Here is a 13475-nt window from a genome sequence, read left to right as displayed (position 1 = left end):
GTTCATTAACAAAGCGGAGAAAAGAGTAAAAGTCACGACACCAAGTACGTAATATTCTAAATAATCTTGTTTAAATCACACTCGTTGTTTATAATTATGACCTTCGAAGAATCATTTTTGCGAATATGTATCTTGCAGAACTTCACCCAGGTGTACTTATAGCCTTTTTCATTGGCAAGCTTCTTTGCTTTTGTAAGAAGTTTCTTGTTGCCCGGGATTAAGTGGTCGTTAACAAATATGGACTGATCAAGATCCGATGTAAGTCCAATATCTTTAACAGATAGCTTCTTTTTAAGGCGAAACGCAGCCACGTAGTCCTCCTTCACATAACGATTTGTAAATGAGATAACAATATTTTTCACCTTGGGGTCGAAGGCTGGTACTCTTGCAATGTAGGCTATTTGCTGATGGTTAATGGGATAGTTGATCGCATTACCGATGTCTATAGCGATAGTAAATAGGTTTTCATTATTTTTCAAAGGAACACCCTTTATCTCCACATTAGACAACCGAGACCACTGATCCCGCGCAGCCAACTCCCTTTTGAGGTTATTTATCTCATTATTGGCGGAAGTGAGGTTATCCGCGGCACATTGAAAGTCGCTCACTGCTTTCTCCATCTTCTCAAGGCGTTTTTTGTTGTCGTCGATAGTGTGGCCGTCAAATTCAATTCGAGTCTTAAGGTCTGATAGTTCCAATTTCATAGATTTAATCTCCTCCAAAATAGTAGGTATGTTTACTAGTTGACGCTTCAGATCTCGTAGTTCGTTCATAATAGCCGCAAGTGAAGGTTCTTCGATGAGTAGCTTATTATGTGGAGCATGCGAAGGACTAGGAGAGGCACCTTTACACTGAGGACACTTCCAGGCAGCTCTCCGGTCAGGGCCCAGCTTCCTATAGCCCACCTCGGAAATATTCGCGCAGGCGAAATCCAGTAATTTATTGCAAACTCCACACTGCACTCCATCATTAAATGATTTATTACACGAAGCACACTGCATCATTTTAAAATTATTGTAAATCGTGAATATGTTGAAAACGTATTTACGACACTACCGAGTAGGTAAGATACGATGCGATATCAGGCGCTATACGTGCGATGCGAACGAGCGATAGACGACGAATAAAGTTTCATCTACTTCCGAGGATGAGTACTCGCCAGTACGGCTTTATGCCTCTATACGCTCATAAAGCACATACGATCCAAGCTCGAGCAGAAGAAGATCATAACCCTCGTGTCTCTGGATATAGAGGAGGCCTTCGATAGTGCATGGTGGCCGAAGATCAAAGTACGACTGGCTGAGGAAAGGTGTCCAGCAAACTTGAGAAAGGTCCTTGAAAGTTACTTGAGTGAGAGAATGGTGAGTGTAAGGTACGGGGGCGCGGAGTACAAGACTAAAACCGAAAAGGGATGTGTCCAGGGGTCAATCGGTGGTCCCATACTCTGGAATCTGCTGCTAGACCCGCTTCTAAAAGGGCTAGAAATGAGAGGGTATTACTGCCAGGCCTTCGCTGATGACGTGGTACTGACGTTTGACGGCTGCACAGCACGGGAGATTGAAGGACAGGCCAATGCCGCCCTCGAGTATGTTCGGGCGTAGGGGGTCATGAACAAGCTCAGATTTGCACCGCAGAAGACCAGCGCAATGCTGGTGACGCGGAAGCTAAAGCATGACACCCCACGACTGACCATGGGCGGGGTCGACATCGGCATGTCAAAGCAAATCAAACTGCTATCTCACCATCGACAATAAACTAACATTTAACACACACGTCGCCAACGTCTGCTCCAAAGCCGTAAATGTCTATAAACGGTTAGCTAAGGCCGCAAGGGTGAGCTGGGGTCTTCATCCAGAAGTGATACGCAGCATATACACCGCGGTGGTAGAGCCTATCATCATGTACGCGGCAAGCGCATGGGTGCCGGCGTCCAACAAACTGGGAGTGAGGTCTAAGCTGAACAGAGTTCAGCGAAGCTTCGCCCAGAAGATGTGTCGTGCATATCGCACGGTATCCCTAAACTCGGCACTGGTGCTGGCTGGGATACTCCCCTTAGACCTGCGTATACAGGAGGCTGCATCATTGTATGAGGCCCGAGGGGGAGTATGCCACCTAGCGCTGGCGGGAGGGGAGATCGAGCGTGTTGCATCGGCACTCCAGATGCCGCACCCGGCAGAACGGAGAGCGATAGAGCTGCGCCACCTGGTAGACGAGGAACATTATCGCGAAAACTGCGACTTCGAAGTCCGCATCTTCACGGATGGCAGCAAGATTGAGGGATAGGTCGGAGCCGCACTATCCATCTGGACTGGTGCGGCGGAGACGAAAACCCGAAAGCTTGCTCTGCCATCCTATTGTACCGTCTACCAGGCCGAGCTTCTCGCTCTCTGTGAAGCCACTCGGGAGGCCCTGAAGCGTAGAGAGACCAGCTTTGCCATATATAGCGACTCTATGGCAGCCCTCCTCACAGTCGTGAACCCCGAAGCCCTCCATCCTCTTGCCGTGGATTCAAGAGACGCCATTTACCGCAGTAGCATCCAGAACAAGAGCGTCTCCTTGTTCTGGATAAAAGCTCACGCGGGGTTGGAGGGTAACGAGAGAGCCGACTCCCTCGCAAAAGAGGCTGCCCTAAAGTCGAAACGCAAGCCGGACTACGATATGTACCCGGTATCATTCGTCAAACGCTTTATCCGCATGGATACGCTTGACGAATGGAACCGGAGATACAGCACGGGGCACACAGCGTCCACCACCAAGCTGTTTTTCCTGAGTGCGGTTGAGGCGTACAGGACGGTACGCAAGCTGAGTATCACCAAGGAGTTGACCCAGGCTCTAACGGGGCACGGTGGGTTCTCCGAGTATTTGACTCGCTTCAAATGCAAGGACAACCCAGCGTGCGCCTGCGACCCTAGTGTAGCTGAAACTGTTTCCCACATCCTGGTAGATTGTCCAATACACAGCAATGACAGATTTAACCTGGAACAGCATACAGGGTATAAAATGGAAGTGGGAAACCTGGAACAGTTAAATAAAAATAGAAAACATTGTAAGCAGTTTGTAAATTATGTTATGAAAATAGTTAGAATAGTTAATAATAGAAACAGTTAAAGTAAAAAATGATTAAATTGTATAATGATATTATTATGTATACCTTGTTAGTCATTACAAAACAGTAGACATAAGTAATTAGAAATAAAATTTGCATAAGAAGCAAATTGTTAGCATTAAGTTATTGATAGAATATGTTTTTGCACCATTTAAAATAAAATAAAGCTGTGTTTAGATTTTTTAAAATAAACCAAAACCCCTGCGTACCGACTCCCTAATTATAACCGTAGAATAGGGCCGTAGGAATGACAGAATGAAAGATGATGGATAAAAGTGCGAGAGGCATAAATGCGAGAACTGGTATGATAACAGAGACTCGGAATGAAAGTGTAGAGCAGCGTAGGGCCCTATTGCGGGCAGAATAGAGATAAGTCCGTAGAAGGATAAGATGTGTATGTAGCATTGATAAGGACCCTGCCTATCTTGTGCGGCAGGGGCATAAGAAAAAAAAAAAAAAAAACCCAGCAAAAAACATAAAAAAATCACTAACTCAATTCAGTTTTCTGCCTACTTCCTACCCCCTAAGTACGATGACGTGATCATTTTGATCTTACAACCGTTTTTAGATAACCAAATTTCATTAACCCTAGATAACTAAACATTCGTCCGCTCGACGACGCGCTATGCCGCGAAATTGAAGTTTACCTATTATTCCGCGTCCCCCGCCCCCGCCGCTTTTTCGTGTGCGTCAAGCTAGCGGCCTCAAAAAAAAAATGGGCACGAAAAAATAATTTGACCATACCAAAAAATAGTACTCTTATTGAAAAAAATAGTACCTGTTGTAAAAAAATTAGTACCATCACGGTTCTGGATTTATAGCCATGTTTTATTGCACTTGCTAGCTTGACGGTGAGCGAAATTTGGCGAGAGTTAACGACAAGGTCTTTCGCTTTGATTTAAACGCCAAAAAATAGTACCGAAATAGTACTCACCCCCTGCAAAATACCGAAATGAGTAATTCAACGGTTCCAAAGTTATAAAGGCAGTTCTTTGATCCCGCTGGCTTGACGTTTTGAAAATACCTATTATCTGGGGAACGCTTGCATACTTCAGTATGTAACTAATGTCAATAAACTCGTATGAAATAGTACTTCCTACCATCATAATTTTGATCCGATTCTCTTTGTAGAAATATGTTAAAAAATCATCATAACCTATGCCATACATTTGTTGTTGATACAGTCACGTAGACAATTACATAACCTCACAATTTATTCGTAAGTATTGCCATCGCCAGTATTGCCATTTTGGAGGTCTACCCTACCATTTCTTTGCACTTCAGAGTGTTGCTATTACAAAAAATTGCTATTGCATGCACCCATATGCAATAATTTTAATAGAAAATGGCTGCATGGGTCTAGTTCTTATTGAAAACAATCTGTGATTTTAATACATCATAATACATTTTTAATCTACTGTTTTATTTTATAATTTATACCTTCATGTTCAATTTGTTACGGATCGAAGTGTTTGTTAATAAACAATTTGCAGTATTTGTAGAATAACTCAAAGAGTTTCAACAATGATATTACTTTCATCTGACAACCCTGGCACTTCACCAATTTTTACCCAAAAATGGGGAAAAAAATACTAAAATCTGACAACATTCTTCTTGAGCATGTGTAATAATTTTGTTCGCGACTGTACCTGTCTTGATAAATGTATGACATAGGTTATAATGACTTTTTGACATATTTCTACAAAGAGAATCAGGTCCAAATTATGATGGTAGAGAGTACTATTTCATACGAGTTTATTGACATTAGTTACAAACTGAAGTATGCAAGCGTTCCCTAGATAATAGGTATTTTCAAAACGTCAAGCTAGCGGGATCAAAGAACTGCCTTTATAACTTTGGAACCGTTGAAGTACTCATTTCGGTATTTTGCAGGGGGTGAGTACTATTTCAGTACTATTTTTTGGCGTTTAAATCAAAGCGAAAGACCTTGTCGTTAACTCTCGCCAAATTTCGCTCACCGTCAAGCTAGCAAGTGCAATAAAACATGGCTATAAATCCAGAACCGTGATGGTACTATTTTTTTTACAACAGGTACTATTTTTTTCAATAAGAGTACTATTTTTTGGTATGGTCAAATTATTTTTTCGTGCCCATTTTTTTTTTGAGGCCGCTAGCTTGACGCACACGCTTTTTCTAGCTTCCTGATTTGCAAAATAGTGCATCGCGTGACACGCTCGAGGTCACACGACAATTAGGTCGAAAGTTACAGGAATTTCGTCGTCCGCTCGACGAAAGTTTAGTAATTACGTAAGTTTGGCAAAGGTAAGTGAATGAAGTATTTTTTTATAATAATTTTTTAATTCTTTATAGTGATAACGTAAGGTTTATTTAAATTTATTACTTTTATAGTTATTTAGCCAATTGTTATAAATTCCTTGTTATTGCTGAAAAATTTGCCTGTTTTAGTCAAAATTTATTAACTTTTCGATCGTTTTTTAGATGGATTTGAGAAAACAAGATGAGAAAATACGTCAATGGCTTGAGCAAGATATTGAGGAGGACAGTAAGGGAGAGTCAGACAATTCAAGTTCGGAAACGGAAGATATTGTGGAGATGGAAGTTCACAAAAATACGAGCAGCGAATCTGAAGTTTCCAGCGAGTCCGATTACGAACCCGTTTGCCCAAGTAAGGCTACGTTCACACGGCGACTATTCGATTCGATATTTTCTCGCTAACGGGAGTACCGTATACGGGACGGCTGTTCACACGGTGCGAGGCCCACGGTTTTTTCTCGTATACGGTCATCCCGTACACGTGACAATGATTAATAATGATTTATCCCATATTATGGGTCGATCCTCTATATGCGTGATAAATGACTCGATCGTAATCGGCAATCCATCCTCCATCATAACAAACGACCTTAGCAAACGACGCACAGTGGCCGATTTGAATTATCTAGGAATTAATAAATCGCGTCGTCGAAAAAAAATTATATCTGGATTGGCAATGCATATACTTGACTTTTCTTGACTAATATGTAGACTTTAATGGTTAATCTAACCAATACAAAGTACACTTATATTTTTAACCGACTTCAAAAGGAGGAGATTCTCACTTTAATATAGGTATTAATTTAAATCCTCATTTCATTATTTTTATTATTTATATTTGTCAAAATGTTAAAAAAATATACATTATCAACCATTAGTAACAGAAAAAACCTACATATCGTCTTCATCGTCACATAAAACGGATAAATCGGGCTCATCTAGTAACTGCAGAACTTCATTATTTAACGGTTCTTTGAACGACCTGGTACCAATACAATGTGACAGGGATGATATCACAGGGCCTGATGATACAAGGAGACCGTTGAACAAATCTCTCATTGTAGTTTCTCTGTTGAACTTGCCAGTGTTATACTGTCGTAATTTCCGAAAGTCCTTATTCCGAGACTCTAGGGCTTCTTTCGAGTACATACCAATTGGGAGTAACAAAGACTTTACAATCTCTGGTTCATGAATTAAAATTCGGTGTATGCTTGATGGCATGTTATACCACAGATACAAATTGACATATAACTCAGCAGTGGTCTTCAAAAATTTTTGAAGTTCGTTTTGACTCCTGCTGCCATCTACGAGCAAGTTTAAAATTGAAAGAACTTACTTTTTTTTTAAGATTTGTCGGGCAAACCTCATCTTCATTAGTGGCTGATCCAGATCTTTCAGATACCAATTTAAAAACAGCTAATTTCTTTTTTTCATTGTTTTTTCCTTTCGCCAAACTTCATACAATTCCCGCTTAGTAAGCGACATAGTACCTAAAAAAATAAATTGCTAAGTCTTTGGCACTTTTTGGCAGCTACTAATAAATTATTTAAAAGACTAATGACTTGATGTATTTTTAAAAAAATAAAGCAAGGCGGAATACTTCGAAATTCGTTTTTCCGAAATGATTTTCAAAACAAAAACTTAAATTTTTGCATTGATGACCTTTGAACTACAATCTTTCTTTTTTACGTTGCGTAATCATTACAAGGCATTTTTATAAATATTGTACATACCTTTAACAAACAATATCCAGAACTTAGTTCGCCAACACTTAATACTTTTTTCACAATCTTTTTTTAAATACGCTTTACAAAATTCAATTTATTTACGGACTGCACTCTAAACTGAGCTTCACTACGTGACAGCGGATAAACGCATGAGAGTTCGATAAAAATATTGATATGTCGAACTACCCACATCATTAGCATTATTATATTATATAAAGGTACCATCGTTATCGTCAACATCAAAAAATAATAATTATTAATTCCTAGATAATACAAATCGGCCACTGTGCGACGTTCCGAACACGACTGGCGGCTGCCTGCCCCCGCGTGCGTCTCGTGTACGAGAAACCAGTTTGTCCGTGTGAACTTCTCAACGTAAACGCAAGCGCCAATGAGTATCGCATTCGTTAAAATCGTTTCGATAATCTCGCATTCCCGGTGGTAAGACCCTACGGTATACGGTAAAAAATATGTCTCGAATACGCGATTTTCTCGTATAGACGCCGTGTGAACGATTTTAAAAATTGCTATACAAATTTGGCTGTCACTACGATATTCGATAAAATCTCGTATACGATATACGTGAAAAATGACTCCGTGTGAACGTAGCCTAAGAGACAGAGAACGCAAATTATTGAATCAGAGGAATCTGATAACTCCGAAAGTATTCGCCCAAGCAGAAGACAGACAAGTCGGGTTATTGATTCGGACGAAACTGATGAGGATGTAATGAGCTCCACTCCTCAGAATATCCCTCGTAATCCGAATGTTATTCAGCCAAGTTCCAGATTCCTTTATGGTAAAAATAAACACAAATGGTCGTCAGCAGCCAAACCATCTTCTGTGCGAACTTCTAGAAGAAACATCATACATTTTATACCAGGACTAAAAGAAAGAGCAAGGGAAGTTTCTGAACCAATTGATATATTTTCCCTGTTTATAAGCGAAGATATGTTGCAACAAGTCGTGACATTTACTAATGCAGAGATGCTTATTAGAAAAAATAAGTATAAAACCGAGACGTTTACTGTATCTCCTACCAATTTGGAAGAAATAAGAGCTTTGCTTGGTTTATTGTTCAATGCAGCAGCTATGAAAAGTAATCATTTACCAACTGGCATGCTTTTCAATACTCATCGATCAGGAACGATTTTCAAAGCTTGTATGAGCGCAGAACGATTAAATTTTCTTATCAAATGCCTCCGATTTGATGACAAGCTTACAAGAAATGTAAGACAGCGAGATGATAGGTTTGCACCTATACGTGACTTGTGGCAAGCATTGATATCTAACTTTCAGAAATGGTACACTCCAGGGTCCTATATTACCGTAGACGAACAGCTGGTCGGATTTCGAGGAAGATGTTCATTTAGGATGTATATTCCAAACAAGCCTAATAAATACGGAATAAAACTTGTTATGGCTGCAGATGTAAACAGCAAATATACAGGGTGTTAGTGACATCGTAACGAAAAAAAAAAATGGAACGCCTATTTTATTGTACTAAAAACGATGGTGGGCGTTTTTCTTGTCGCAAATATTTAATTAAGATTTTCAATTTTTACTGTGCCGCAATGTAAGTCGAACAACGCGCCACACAGACGCTAAACTTACGCGCGGCTACGTTACGCGTGCGAGATACGATGTTGATATCTAGGTAGGAGTTTTCATTCTCTTGTATTTAGATGCTTAGTAGTGGTTCAACGTTTAAAAATGTTGTTTGTTGAAGTAGAACACCTACTGCCACGATTTTTCACGCACGGTACCTACCTACCAGTTATTAAAACGTTCCTAACTTATTAACAATAAAAACCCTACTCTTGCCTTACCTTAATTGTTATTCCTTCGGATAAAGTACCTAGGTAGGTACCCTAGAACATGTCACGTCACGTAGGTATGCAACATCGCGTTTCCTCCGCGGTAGGTAGGTATCACACGCACTCACAAACACAACACCTTGCTCTTTAATAAACATCAACAATCTTCCATACTTTTGCGCAGTAAATGGTCTATGATCTATCATCATAGTCGACACTACTCATTTACAGAATGAAACAAACACTCACAAACACGAAAAAAATATCCTCGAAAAACATCACGCGATTCGGGTCAAGCTTAGTATTCGACTGAGCGGAAGCGCGCGGCGGCGGCGTTAGCGCAAAGCATCAAAGCGCCGACTAAGGGCGCCGACGACGCACCGGCCGCGGCCGAGTCGAGCCGACGACTAGACAGAGAGAGAGAAGTATGTTTATGGTGCAAGTGACAGAGAAAGAAATAGTATCTGTTCGTATGCCTACTTTATTGGCGAGCGTTGCCCTTGACCCGTGCGCCGGCTATTCACCTGCGCATAGCTGAAGTTGTAGATACGTTATTATTATTATTGATGACATTGATAAAATTTAATAATTAGTAATTTTATTTGTTTATTTTAAATGTGCGTTCTATGCAGCTTAAAACACAATATGGGACTGAAAAAAATCTATTTTTTTTATGAATTTGGCGACAGGAAACTTCACTTGATACCTATCAACTCAAAGAAATACCTAGTATCTGTTCGTAATGCCTACTTTATTGGCGCGCGTTGCCCTTGATCCGTGAGGCTATTCACGTCCGAGTATCCATCAAGACAGATCAAACAAGCCCTAACTCAGAGGTCTTGCGTCCCAGGATCCTTTAATTATGTCTTAGAACCTTCTTGGCCTATGTGGTCCAGTGGTTGAGCGATGGGATGCGGAGGGTCCGGGTTCGTATTCCGGTGGGGACATATCACAAAAATCTGTTTATAAGGCCTTTGGTTGGGACGTTACAGGCTGATCACCTGATTGTCCGAAAGTAAAATGATCCGTGCTTCGGAAGGTACGTTAAGTCGTTGCTCCCGTCTACTAGGTACTTATGTAAGCACGTAGCCGTTACATGAATATTGTACACAGAACAGGATAGGTTTAATTAGTTCTTTACTGATGATTTAACAATGAGATTTAAAACCACGAATAACTTAGTACTTAGTACCTCGGTACGGTACCAACATGTAACAAGAAAAATAAGATCACTCCTCTCGGACAATTTTTTTCTTTGAACATGCCGACATTGCTTACGCGGCGGAGTTGCCGAACTATCGATAGGTAGATTATCAATTGTTGAACTTGAAAATTGTCTAAACTATCGAAAGTAGTGATAGTACATTTAGATCGATACTAGCGATAGTACCGATAGGTCTTGCTTTGTAACAATAATGGGTATTGATCTAAAAGATCTATCGATAGGTACCTACTATTGTTTTTTTTTTAACTAGGTATCGATAGAATATCGATAGGCAACACTCTGGCGGAGTGTCCGCCCAATTCTAGACGCGATCTCGCTCGATTTTTGTGTAGCGAGGTTTTGCGTAGGTACTTACATACTAAGTTGGTGGATGGTTGACATAGTAGGTAACTAATTACCTAATCTGTGGTGGTTGTGTTAGTTGGTTGTTAGTTATTCTAATGACAACAAAGAATACAATTATTTACTGTTTCAACTGTTTTAGGTAGATAATGGCCCTGATTCCTATGAGTAAATGAATGAATAACCCGGTCGAATCAAAAAGGTATCTCGCTGGTAACTTAATTCTGTCGGTTGTTTTAGATTTCTGCTTAAAATTGACGTGTATTCCATAAATTTTATGCCTGTTGATTATCCGTCCATTTAAGAATAAGAATAAAATAAATTTATAATTTACGATAGACAGAGAAAGAAATAGGATCGGTTCGTAGTGCCTACTTTGTAGGCCGCGCCGCCGCCGCGCCGCCGGCGTGCGGCGCGGGGCGCGCGGAGCGGGGCGCGCGGAGCGGGGCGTGCGGAGCGGGGCGCGCGGCGCGGTGCGTGCGGAGCGGGGCGCGCGGCGCGGTGCGTGTGGCCGTTGACCCGTTCGAGCAGCTGTTGTCTCCATTACATCGAAAATTTTCGATAATTTGTCATTATTGTTTTTTTTATTGAAATTTGGGTTCTATGCAGCTAAAAGCATAATATGGAATTGAAAATAATTAAAAACAAAACTCAAAATTTCATGAATTTTGCGACGGAAAATTCCACTAGATATTAACTCAGAATCATGGTCTGAATCATCCCTCTCAGTATTCGTTACGATGTCACTAACACCCAGTATAGTGAATGCCATTCCGTACTTGGGAAAAGGAACTGATCCTCAAAAACAACCGTTGGCTACGTTTTTTATAAAAGAAATAACGTCTACATTACATGGCACGAATCGAAACATAACCATGGACAACTGGTTCACGTCTGTTCCCTTAGCTAACGAGCTGTTGATGGCACCTTATAATTTGACATTAGTGGGAACTCTAAGAAGTAATAAACGAGAAATTCCTGAAAAACTCAAAAATTCTAAGTCACGCGCAATTGGTACTTCGATGTTTTGTTACGATGGTGATAAGACATTAGTTTCATACAAAGCCAAATCTAATAAAGTTGTTTTCATCTTGTCTACAATTCATGATCAACCTGACATCAATCAAGAAACAGGAAAACCAGAAATGATTCATTTCTACAACAGTACAAAGGGTGCAGTAGATACCGTGGACCAAATGTGCTCCAGCATTTCCACCAACAGAAAAACCCAAAGATGGCCTTTGTGCGTGTTTTATAACATGTTGAATCTATCGATTATCAATGCGTACGTTGTATACGTTTATAATAATGTTAGAAATAATAAAAAACCTATGTCTCGGCGTGACTTCGTTATAAAACTAGGAGACCAACTTATGGAGCCCTGGCTGCGGCAGCGGTTGCAGACGGTGACTTTGAGACGTGATATCAAGGTCATGATACAAGATATCTTAGGGGAGTCTTCTGATCTAGAAGCCCCTGTTCCTTCTGTGTCTAATGTGCGTAAAATCTGCTACCTATGTCCTTCCAAAGCCCGAAGAATGACAAAACACCGATGCATTAAATGCAAACAGGCTATTTGCGGGCCCCATAATGTTGACATATATCAAAAATAAATGTTGCAGATAATTTTAATATACCAAATTTTGAAGAAAATAAAATAATTAAAAATATTCGGGCCCATCGATAACCCTGCAGCGCCATCTGTGATTTCCTGCGGGTAAAATATAAAAACAACGTTATATCGTCAGAAACCACAAGATGTCGCTACAAGGCTCGTTGGTCCGAAATGCTTCGTTACAATCCAGCTCGCCGCAGTACTTCAACCTGTACATGGATAAATTAAGTGAACTACTGGAACAGTCAGGGGTTGGCTGCCACATGAATGGTAAATGTCTGAATCACATTAGCTACGCCGACGACATGGTCCTGGACGGCACCGTCCATTGAGGCAATGCGTCGCCTGCTACATATATGTGTGATGTATGCTGCCACGCACAATATGCATTACAATACTGAGAAATCGGTTTGTATGTTATTCAAATCAAAAAATACGCCGTCCTGTATGCCTCCACTGTACCTGAATGGCCAGACACTACAGAGAGTCGAAGAAGTCAAATACCTGGGACACATAATAATATCCGATCTATGCGACGTGAAAGACATGGAAAGACAGCGGAGGGCGCTTAGTGTGAAGGGGAACATGCTCGGTCGCCGCTTCCAGCGATGTATAAACCTGTCAAACGGGTGCTCTTTGCCGCCTACTGCACCAACCTATATACCGCGGAGCTATGGTACAATTATACCAAGCGAGCGTATCACAAAATCCGCGTTCAGTATCGCGTGGCGCGCGCTGCACCGCCTATCGCGCTGGTGCAGCGCCTCCGAGATGTTCGCCGCCGGGAGGGTGCCGGCCTGGGCGGCGTTGCTGCGGCGGACGGCCGCCGGCGCCGAGGCAAGGGTCTTCGCGTCCACCAACACCGTCGTGTGCGCCGCGCGCCGATGGCTCGCGAGCCCCATCCACGCCGAGTGGCGGCGCTTGCATTGTGTAGGGGGCCGGTGATAGCGTGTGTATGTGGTGCGTGTGTAACTGTGTTTGTGTGTATGTGATCAATGTATTAAATTAAATTAAAAATTAATTGTATTAATTGTATGACTATATTTAATTTAATTCATTATAATTTAATTGATTGTTATTGTAATTGATATGGACACTGTCTGGAATAAAGAATTTTTATTTTTATTATTATTTTATAACACCTTTCCATTTCACCTACCTTTCCTATAGGTAGCCTAAAATCTTTTGTTTCACCGTCGCCCGCCCCGTCAGCCAACTCGTCGCTGACCCTGCCACTGATCCGGTGTCCCGTGCCGGCACCCAACCGGTCGCCATGGCTGGCCCTGTCGGCAACCGACCGGTCGCCATGGCCGGCCCTGTCGCCTACCCCGTCACTCGGAGAATGGCC

At 41.4% G+C, this 13475-nt stretch overlaps 1 protein-coding gene across 1 annotated transcript; it reads left to right on the top strand.

Annotated features, from left to right (window-relative positions):
* The first annotated feature begins 12463 nt into the window (after window positions 1-12463).
* On the top strand, window positions 12464-13072 carry LOC126381306 (uncharacterized). Its single transcript, XM_050030805.1, has one exon. It carries the CDS (start codon window positions 12464-12466, stop codon window positions 13070-13072), a length of 609 nt encoding a protein of 202 aa, XP_049886762.1.
* Window positions 13073-13475: the final 403 nt, after the last annotated feature.

The sequence above is a fragment of the Pectinophora gossypiella genome, unplaced genomic scaffold (assembly GCF_024362695.1).
Source record: "Pectinophora gossypiella unplaced genomic scaffold, ilPecGoss1.1 Pgos_44, whole genome shotgun sequence".
NCBI lineage: Eukaryota > Metazoa > Arthropoda > Insecta > Lepidoptera > Gelechiidae > Pectinophora > Pectinophora gossypiella.
Note: the sequence above shows the minus strand (reverse complement) of the source record. Positions and strands in the feature narration are given on the sequence as shown.